The following is a 10,129-nucleotide window of genomic DNA, read 5'->3' as shown; positions in this document are numbered from 1 at the left end:
AGTAAAGGTATTTAGCAGACACATTTGTGCAAAGTGACTAACAAAACATTATATAAAACAACAATAGCAATAATGAGATTCAGGAATAATCAAAATGCAATATTACACAATATTAACCAAGATATTAAAACCATCAATTGGTACTAAAACAACAACAACAACTTCGAGAAAAGGGAAGCCCAATATTATTTGGGGAAAATAAAAGAAAAAAAAGTTCATTAACAATTGTGTTCCTTAATGAGAATTAAGTACTGTATTTTGCTCAGGAGATATCAATATAAAAAAATGACAGTCCCATACCTGTTGTCATTTTAAGGTCATTCTCCTCATTTGTGATGTCATCATAATACTCCACTTCTTCTTCATTGGCAGGCTTTGTCTCCTCCATTGCTTAAATTAGGTAAATATTCATCAGTCATGAACATTAAGACAGACTGTTGCAGAGAGATTTTTTTTTTTTTTAATGTGCAAGTTCATTCTGTGGATACGCTACAGCATAACAGTTCACAAAATGAAGATACAGACTCACCCTTGGTCATTTTAGGGTCGATCGCATCAGTGATGATGTCATCATAATACTCCAGCCCCTCCTCTCTCACAGACTCTGTTGACAGCAACCCTCTCATTAACCATCAGACTCCACCAGCCACTGGCTCAATGTTAACTCTCATTCCAGCTCTACATTCTACATGGCATGATGCAATACCAATCAGTCCCACTGATCCAGGACCTGCTCTCATGGCTGTCCTCCCTACCTGAGAGGAGCCCCTCAACACTGTCTCCCACATCATCATATCCTGTGTTCTCTAGGACGTAGTCTGTGGAAGTACAGTTGGACAGTTTTCATCCACCAATAAAAAAGGCAATCCAAACATAGAAATTCAAGATACATGCAACATTCCAATTTCAGAATAAATGCTTAGTGGCTTTGTCATTAATAATTAATCTTAAAATACCAAAGTGCTCTCTTGCGCAAAATGTTACTGGACTTTTGTATAATATTTTAGTCAAACAATAAAAAACGTACATGGATAAGATATTTTGTAAACACTTTTGCATTTTTGTGTGAATTTACTAAGTCCCCGTTTACTGAGGATCAAACTCAGCCTCGGTCTCTGCTCCATCTGCTGTTCTGCTTTTGATCTCACTCACCAGTCACGTCACATGACTTCTCCACAATGGTGACACCATCCACATCATCGTACGTCTCTGGCTGCTTGTCTGTCTCCTTCTCTCCTGAACCAAACAGTAAACCTTGTACATCTGCAATACATTCATGTCCTTAATATCCTGAATATAATGAGTTATGTATATCAAATACACAGAAAAAAACACAGAAAAGAAAACACACAACAGAACACATAAAACACACACCTGTCAAGATATCATCGAGGTTGGTCTCATTATCATCAGCAGTCACATCATCATAGTACTCAACCGTCGGCTCTCTCAGAGAAGCAACTGGAAAAGTAAAGACAGACTTGCATCAGACATCGACAGGAGCCCTTCAAAGAGTCAGTCAGCAGCCCCCCCTCTCATCCCCTTACCGGAGATGGGTCTCCTCTCATCCTCCTCCACGTCTTCATACCAAGAGTTCTGAGCGTCAGACTGGACGCGCCCTGTCAGAGGGAAAATACAAAAGTTGTGTCACATTCAGTGACCTAAGCAAACCAAGTCTCACAGTGTACTGGTTTTGCATATCTGCAGGGACATCATGAAACACAGACCAACACACTGAGTCGTGCACAGAGGCATGAGTGTGTGTACATTCACGCTCATTTGCTCATGTACTTGCAAACACCACGAGTGCACACTGTGGTTTGGCAGTTATGATACTCCTCTTTCCCATCAGCTCCTCTGCTGCATGTTTGATGCAGCTGTGAGACCGTTGTGGTTTTCTGCTTCAGGTCTTACAACAGGAAGAGCTAATGAGGTTCACTCCAACCTTCTCTATTGATTCTTATCAGTAGGACGCACACAGCTCTAAACATGTTTTTATTTTTTATTTTCACAGACCTGAGAGCTAATTCTGGCATTCTGCCAATAGTATGTGTAGCATGACGGGTTAAATCTGACGTCACTTTACCATCTGTTTACTTCTCCCCGTCCCTCTCAATCTACCTGTAATTAAGTGACACTTTGCGAGTCTGCCCAGCCCGTATCAATGAACCACGAGATGCCATCTGGGCATGCGTCATTCATGGTACCTGTGCGTTAAGCTCAAGTCCACCTGTTCGTCGTGTGTTTAAGCCTGTTTGGTTTGGGTTGTCATTTGCACCTATTACTCCGTCTCCTGTTCACTCAAACGGATTATACGTCCGTTGCGTGCCACCAACAGGTATGTTTGGGTCCTTGCTCTGCGTGAATGGTTGCTGTGTTTTAGCTAGCTACTCACCCATACGTTTTATACTTTGTATGTAGCTAGCGGACACAGAGTAGCTGCTGCCTGTTTCCTCCTGCGTCTCATGCCCTTGGATGCCTGGTAGGCTATCTTGCTGCCTCTGTTTTTAAATGTAATACTAGCGTTGTGTGGCGGTAACATTCTCCAATCTCTCCCGTAGGAATTGGCCTGGGTGGGTTGATGCCGCTGCTGTTTTGCTTTTAGTGATTTGTATCGTTTGATGTTAGTCTTCCTTCACGTCTCGCCCCCCTTCCCGGCAGCTGCTGTCTGGAAGAGCTGCTCCTGCGTGTGTGTGTTTGCGTGTGTGTGTTAATGGTTGTTTCGTATTTCTTTTCTGTTTATTTGTAGCCATCTTTAGGTGGCTACTTTTGGTTTGGTTCTGTTCGTTTTGTCTTCAATGTGTTGTTGTCTGTACTGGGTGCCGCAGGGCTAGGTAGTCCATCATTCCCCACCGTAGTGGTGGTAACATCTCCCGTGTGTGATTGCAAACTCATTTTTGGTGTGTGTGTGTGGATTCACCTTTTGTGTGCATTTGGTGTGAGCAGTGCACGGTTGCTGTGTCCTGAAGATAATACATCATTACCCTCGTAATACACCTGCCTGACTTGGTAAGCCTCAGTCCTGTTTGTGTTCTGTTCATTTGGTCGTTGTGTTGTCCCTTGTCTGTCCTACTGTTCCCTGTTCGTGTGTTTTTGTATTTTACCTGGTTGCAATTAAATAAAACATATTTATTATTTATGGACACACGTCTCACGCTTCCTCAGTTTCACGAACCTGTGTGCCCCTAGTGGGCTAGTTTCATCCACTTAACTATTTCCCTGGGCGCAACTCCTAGGGTGGCGTAGTCGTGCTCTTTATATATTCCTAGCTCCACTCCATTTGGTTATGCCACATATGCACAACAGTAGTAGTGCAACATGTCCTCAATGTGTGATGTGTCATACAGTACATGTTTGTTTGTCTGCATGCTTGGTCTCAGTGCTATGAGTACAGCTTGTGTGTCTGAGGTGCTCATAAACCAGCGTTTCACAAAGTGTGGGGCGCAGAGACGTGACAGGTGGGGCGCAAATGTACACGATGAACGGGAGATTTTCCCGTTGCCATGCCTTCCTTTATAGACAATAACGATCATACACCCCCATCGCACTAAACAACCACACTCAAACAAATATTGTATTGTTAGCCTATTGAGTATTGTATTAATTAGCCTGTTGTTAACCTTTCCTGCTAGTCGTAGTCGGAGATTACAGGGGAGACTTTTGTTTACTGCTCCAGAGCCGAAGTGTTCTATAGGCTATTCTAAACTCCGGGGTTATTTCCCTTCTGTCTGCGATTGACCAATTACAAATGAATGACAACTTGATTTGGCCCGAGGATTTATTTCTCTTCACTGGTTGCACAGAGTTCAACGTTACAGCAACATTACTTTGATCCGGTCGCTACATCTGATCTATCCGTGTGCATCACCGTTCTCTCTCGCTCACTCTTTCTCTATCTCTCTCGCTCTACCACACCCACCCTGTAGCCTACGTGTTGCTCCATTATACATTATAGGAGCCGCACTATTATACAACACTATTAACATTAGATGGGGACGGGATGAAAATGTGACCTGGAACAATAGTGCAAAAATGTTTATTGACGTCAGCGTATTAATTCCAGCGGGACAATGAACGTTTTTTTTTTTTTTTCGGAGCATGAAAGTATAGTGGGCGAAAGACTAATATTGACGTTATGGATACATTTGTGACACGAAATACAAAGGTTGGCGAATCAGTTCCAGTGGCGAAAAAGACAGCTGATCCACCAAAAAATCTACCTAAAAGAACATTGAAAATTTCAATAAATTTGACAATTGTACATTACATTAAGTCATTTAGCAGACGCTTTTATCCAATGTGACGTACAGGGGATATATTAAGATTGGCCTACCATTGATAACACAATTGCATAGTAGGCCCTTTTTCTTTATTTTTGGAACTCAGCCCATTTGAGGCAAGGATTGACACGATTGCATTTTTATTTTCTCTATTTCTGAACTGATGCTGTTATTGGTTTTCTCTATTTTTGAACTGATGTTATTTTGTATTGATTAAGATTTAGAATGTATCATTATTTCAATACATTTGACAATTTTAAGCTTGGCCTACCATTTTATTGAAAAGGCCCCCTTGTTCAAAGTGGGGAATGACAGAAAAAGTTTGAGAACCACTGTCATAAACCAAGCCTGATGGCCTCTCACCTCTCTGACGACCTCTGGAGGTGCCGGCTGTGGTCAGTCTGGGTTGTAGCTCCTCATAGACAGCTTCACTTAGTGCCATGTGTCTATTCTTGGAGAGAGCTGTAGGGTAGGAAGAGTGAAAAACCCACATAGCATAATTTAATACAGTAATACTTAATATTACATTGGGTCATTGCAGTTCAATTAGTGCTTTATATTTGATGACATTAAAGCTTAAGTTACTGTCTAAATTACTTTACCATGACAAATGCATACATTTTCAAACCGATATGTCATTTGACACAAATTCTTTGACAGTCAAATATGGCATAAAAAAAGCAGAAATAATGCAAAAAAATACTTATTGAAATAATGATGTTAAGATGTTACAGCACCTCTCCTGAGTGACCTGTTCTGCCCCACCAGCACAACCAGTGACCCCAGCAGCAGCAGGAACAGGAGCCCCAGAGAAGCTATGGCCGCTGGAGAGACAGGAAACCCTGCAGGCTCACATGGACGACCTGTGGTTCTTACAGAGGTGACAGGAGGACGGGGGGTGGAAGATGGAGGCCCTGAGGAGTTCAGTTAGAGTTTTATTAATGAGAATATGCCTCAGACACCCTAGAGAACAGAACATGGCTGTAGATACAAATGTTGGACTCTTGTCAGGAGTCCTGAAACGATTCTCAATAATCTGTTCTGCCTGGAGGGATCCAGAGCCCCTGTCCAGCACCTCCTCCCTTGAATCTCTTAGGGTTTTCCACCCTGTTGCATCCCTGGCATAGAAACTGAATATTGTTTGGACAATAACAAAAGTGCTAAATAGTGCTAATTACAAAGAAATCCCAGTGCTTCCCCATCCTAAGCCATTAGATGTTGTTATCGGTATCAGCCCTGGAAAATGCATGCTGGTCGATGCCTATCTACAGCATGTTGGCGCTCCCCCACCTGTGCAGTTGACCCAGGCGTCCTCCTTATGGGTGCAGTCAATCTGCTTCAGAGGGGCGCGGCAGCAGTCCAACAGGTGGTGCTCATTGCCTGTGCAGTTCACCTCGTCCAGCCAGATGGTGCCGTTTCCCCTCCCAAATGTGCCCTGCTCCCCCCTACATCCACAGGCTCCCCACAGTCCAGCTGCCTGCAGACCACCTGGGCGTCCTTCTTGTCCCAGGAGTCGTCACAAACCGTCCCCCACTTTCCCTGCAGGAGCACCTCCACCCTCCCCGAGCACTGAGTGAGACCCCCCACCAGCCTCAGCCCTGGAGCACCTGGAAGAAAAGAGAGGGACACTAACTAGCCTCATGTTCTAAACCTATATTAATATTATATTAATAATATGTGTTTTTAGATTTTTATATGTAATTAGAGATATCTCTCAGTTTAGTAAAAGAATACAGTAAGATAAATATCACAGTGTATATATGGACAAATGTTTCATTTCAAAGGGTCAATAGAAAATCAAAGGCATTGGTCCCACCTGGACATTCCATGACTTCATGTAGGTTAGAAGAATGATTTCCACGTCCTACATTTTTTCCACTTCCTAAAATATGAAAATTAATATAAAAATAGAGCCTGCACACTACAAAACTGATTAAAATGAGAAGAAGCATAACTTTAGAGGGTACCAATTCTCACCTGTACAATGGAGTTCAGCAACCTCCTTGGAGGATTGTCCCCACTGAAAAGGTTTACACTGCTCAAGGTGTGTATCATGTCTCCTACACCGGGGAGGGCTCAGTCGCTGGCCTATAGTTGACCCCACTGCATAGGCCTTTCTAAAATCTCCACAGCCTAACTGTTGGCAAATCACTGAGCCTGTGTCTTTGTCCATGTCATTGAAGCATATTTTCCCCCAGGTGTCATGGGTAATAGACCTCTATAACACCTTTGCACGGTCCATAATCATTTGTGTTTTGTCTCAGCTGAATGAACTCTGTGGCAAAGACAACAGATATTATGTATGAAAGTAGTTCTGTCTATGACAGTTCCAATACTTTTAAACAACAGAAAGATTCACCTGTCTTACAAGTTGTAACTAGTCTAACCATCCAAAAGAGAATCTTTTCAAATACACATTGATGAATTACATGATTTGGTGATATACCCAAATAGATGTTTTTCAAACCTCTGTGATCCATTTGAAGCTGATATGAACACTTGAAGGTAAACATGTAGCTGAGTGAGCAGTATGTTTGTACCTGAGCACATGACCCACACATCCTCTTTGTGTGAGCAGTCATGGCGTCCCCACCCTGCTGAGGGACACTCCCACAGGCTCGTCTCGTCACCTGCGCAGCCCACCTCGCTCAGCCAGATGGGCACGTCTCCTGGATGAAAGGATGCAGGTACCTCAGCCCTGAGGGCGGTGCCACACTGCAGCTGTCTGCACACTACCTGGGCATCCTCCCTGTCCCAGGAGTCATCGCACACAGTCCCCCACGAGCCGTTGTGTGACACCTCCAGCCGGCCGGCGCAATCTCCTCCAGATCCCACCAACCTGACTGGCTGATGGCCTGAGATGATTAAACGAGGTGAATGACATGAAATGTTTCATTTATGGATATGGATGCATAGAGAAAATATGTCATTATGTTTAGATAATGCTCACAACTCAATTTTGATCTTTTGTGCTGATGCTACTTTTATTTGCAAGTGCCTGGAATGGATTCATGTGTTAAAGTAATGTCTGTATTTCCAGCTTTATTTCCAGTGTCTATTTATAGATGTGAATCTACAGCAATATTAGTAGCAAATCCATAGAGCAGTTTAGTTCATCATTATGGGAAGAGTCAGACTAAAGCCAGGGAAAGGCATTTCTTTACATCTCAAGTGAAAAGTGTGGAACTGCATATGACATATTGATGACAGCAGTGTTGTCTTTCCATGAATATCTTGGAGTGGATTATGGTTAAATGAGAAAGTTCATGATTGGTACAGATAATGGCACTGAGACAGATGGATAACCTGCAGGCAGAAGAAAACCAGTTTGACATACAGTTCAGCTACAGGATCACTGTCAGACTTTGAGATGTACACACCTGAGCAGACAATGGTCACGTGCAGGCTAGAACTGCAGTTTAGCATCTGAGGAGTGCTGCAGTTTCCCAGGTGAGTCTCATGTCCAGAACATCGGAACCCTGAGACACACCCATCACCCTCCGTCTCAGCAGAACCAGAGAACCCAACAGCAGAACCGCATGCCAGCTGTCTGCACACCACGGAGGCTTCAGATCGATTCCAGGAGTCCAGCAGAACTCTCCTCCACCTCTGGCTAAATAGAACCTCCACCTCTCCCTCACAACGGCTCCTTCCAGACAAGCGCACAGTCCCATTGTCCAGAGGGAAGAATGAACCTGCAAATATTCTTTCGTTTATTCCAAGTCTGTAAAACTCAGAGTTAAATGAGAGGAAATAAATGGTAACGTTGTCAAATGTCACCTTTAATGCAGTCATTTGAGTGCTAATATAACTACATGTGCATTTTTGTCATAAATCACAGTGTTATTTATGTTGTCAAATTACAGATTTAATTCTGCATATGATAGTTTAGCCATATTTGTGTGTTGTTAAATCTTAAACACATTGTTCAAAATACTAATAATCCTGAGATTGAGATTTGCACTAGTTGTATGTGCGTTAAGTATGTTGTGAATTTACCTTATTATGATACATCATTATAAGGACAATTACTTGCATCTTTAGAAATCTTTCAGTCAAAATAGATAAAAATAACAACCATAAGTGTAACCATATTGCAAACACAACATAAGGGTGATGAACCAATGGCACTCAGTCAGGTACCAGATGATATTGTTTGCATTGAGCAATGTCAACATAGCCATTCATGCAGTTCATGTGCTCACCTGAGCAGATCACTCCAGCATCCTGTCTATGGGAGCATGCAGCTCGACTCCACCAGGAGATTCCACATTCTGAGAGGCCAGTTTCATTCCCCTCACACACAAACACATCAGGCCAGATGCTTCCACTCCCCTCACCAAACCACTCTGCCCCTACAACAGCCACAGCTCTCCCACAGTTCAACTGATGGCAGAGCACGCTGGAGGCATTCATGTCCCAGGATGCATCACACACTGTGCCCCATTCGCTGAGGTACTTGAGCTCCACTCGGCCCGAGCAGGAATCAGTGCCATTTGCCAGTCTGGCATCTGTGTATCCTGGGCAGGGCAGAGACAGAGAGGAGGCCTTTGTTTTCATCTTTGTGAACAGGTAACTTTGTAGCAGCCAAATGATGAAAACACAAAATCACACCATGTCATAAAATGGTATGTGTAAATATGTAAAAAAAAAATATATGTAAAAATAAGAAATAAGCATTAAAGTCATTTTAAAAAGATCATGTGCTTACCAGAACAAACTAACCCCACATCCCTGTCATGTGAGCAGTTGATATTCAGAGCAGATGTTGGGCAGAGTTGAATATGAGTCTCGTTGCCTCCACACTGGATCTCCTCTGACCACATCTGTTTCTTTCCCTCTCCAAATGCAGCTGCTCCCAGCACTTCTACAGGAGCCCCACAGTCCAGCTCTCGACACACCACCTCTGCATCCTGCCAGTCAAATGCAGCATCACACACTGTTCCCCAGGTGGTCCTGTGTTCCACCTCCACTCTCCCAGAGCACTGGTGGGAACCGTTCACAAGCCTGGGAGCTCTGTGTTCTGTGTTGAAATAATTAGCACTTTGCATTATGCAATCGTATGACACACAATTATGATCATTTCAATAATGGAAATTGAAATAAGTTTTTTACATAATTAAAAGCTTCTGCAAGCTTGTGTTCACCTTACCTGAGCAGATGATTCCAACACTTTTGTGAGGTTGGCATGTATGTTTACCCAATCCCTTATGAGGGCAGGCCTTAAGTCTGGTCTCCCACCCCCCACAAGCAACCTCAGCCATCAGGACTCTACCTGTTCCCTCTCCAAATTCGGCTTTTTGCATGGTATCTACATTATGACCACACCCCAGCTCTTTACACACGACTTCCGTATTAAACTCATTCCAATCACTACCACACACTGTGCCCCACTCTCCTTTATGATAAACCTCCACTCTCCCAGAACAGCGACTGCTGCCATTCACCAACCTCACCGGATCTGAAGGGAAAACAAAAAAACATCATGGCTTCCAGGCTTAATAGATTGATAATTAACTCACAAAGGTAAATAATCATCTGTCGTTTTTATATGTAGACTCTTACATTACCTGAACAAACTAAGCCCACATCCCTGTCATGTGAGCAGTTGACATTCAGAGCAGATGTTGGGCAGAGTTGAATCTGAGTCTCGTTGCCTCCACACTGGATCTCCTCTGACCACATCTGTTTCTTTCCCTCTCCAAATGCAGCTGCTCCCAGCACTTCTACAGGAGCCCCACAGTCCAGCTCTCGACACACCACCTTTGCATCCTGCCAGTCAAACGCAGCATCACACACTGTGTGTTTGGTCTCCGTGTGAAGCAGCTCCACTCTTCCAGAGCAATGAG

At 43.4% G+C, this 10,129-nt stretch overlaps 2 protein-coding genes across 2 annotated transcripts; both read right to left on the bottom strand.

Annotated features, from left to right (window-relative positions):
• Positions 1 to 262: 262 nt before the first annotated feature.
• On the bottom strand, positions 263 to 8,997 carry LOC116219155 (scavenger receptor cysteine-rich type 1 protein M130-like). The gene is made up of 13 exons (XM_042707283.1): positions 8,486 to 8,997; positions 7,661 to 7,975; positions 6,821 to 7,135; positions 6,497 to 6,555; positions 5,571 to 5,757; positions 5,018 to 5,194; positions 4,644 to 4,742; positions 1,548 to 1,619; positions 1,375 to 1,461; positions 1,153 to 1,236; positions 756 to 818; positions 530 to 604; positions 263 to 390 (listed from the first exon to the last, which is right to left on the bottom strand). Exons 1-13 carry the CDS (start codon positions 8,838 to 8,840, stop codon positions 263 to 265), a joined length of 2,016 nt encoding a protein of 671 aa, XP_042563217.1. The 5' UTR covers positions 8,841 to 8,997.
• On the bottom strand, positions 8,966 to 10,108 carry LOC122132666 (deleted in malignant brain tumors 1 protein-like). Its single transcript, XM_042707282.1, has 3 exons — positions 9,851 to 10,108; positions 9,433 to 9,741; positions 8,966 to 9,303 (listed from the first exon to the last, which is right to left on the bottom strand). Exons 1-3 carry the CDS (start codon positions 9,963 to 9,965, stop codon positions 8,966 to 8,968), a joined length of 762 nt encoding a protein of 253 aa, XP_042563216.1. The 5' UTR covers positions 9,966 to 10,108.
• Positions 10,109 to 10,129: the final 21 nt, after the last annotated feature.

This window comes from Clupea harengus, unplaced genomic scaffold (assembly GCF_900700415.2).
Source record: "Clupea harengus unplaced genomic scaffold, Ch_v2.0.2, whole genome shotgun sequence".
Classification (NCBI taxonomy): domain Eukaryota; kingdom Metazoa; phylum Chordata; class Actinopteri; order Clupeiformes; family Clupeidae; genus Clupea; species Clupea harengus.
Note: the sequence above shows the minus strand (reverse complement) of the source record. Positions and strands in the feature narration are given on the sequence as shown.

Coding starts and splice junctions, on each gene's coding strand:
- LOC116219155 (XM_042707283.1), bottom strand. CDS start 8,840: ATGAAAACAAAGGCCTCCTCTCTGTCTCTGCCCTGCCCAGGATACACA. Junction 1,237..1,374: donor CCTCGATGATATCTTGACAG/GTGTGTGTTTTA, acceptor TGTTTGGTTCAG/GAGAGAAGGAGACAGACAAG. Junction 819..1,152: donor GAAGTCATGTGACGTGACTG/GTGAGTGAGATC, acceptor GTACTTCCACAG/ACTACGTCCTAGAGAACACA.
- LOC122132666 (XM_042707282.1), bottom strand. CDS start 9,965: ATGTGGTCAGAGGAGATCCAGTGTGGAGGCAACGAGACTCAGATTCAA. Junction 9,742..9,850: donor TGTGGGCTTAGTTTGTTCAG/GTAATGTAAGAG, acceptor TTTTCCCTTCAG/ATCCGGTGAGGTTGGTGAAT. Junction 9,304..9,432: donor TGTTGGAATCATCTGCTCAG/GTAAGGTGAACA, acceptor ATTTCAACACAG/AACACAGAGCTCCCAGGCTT.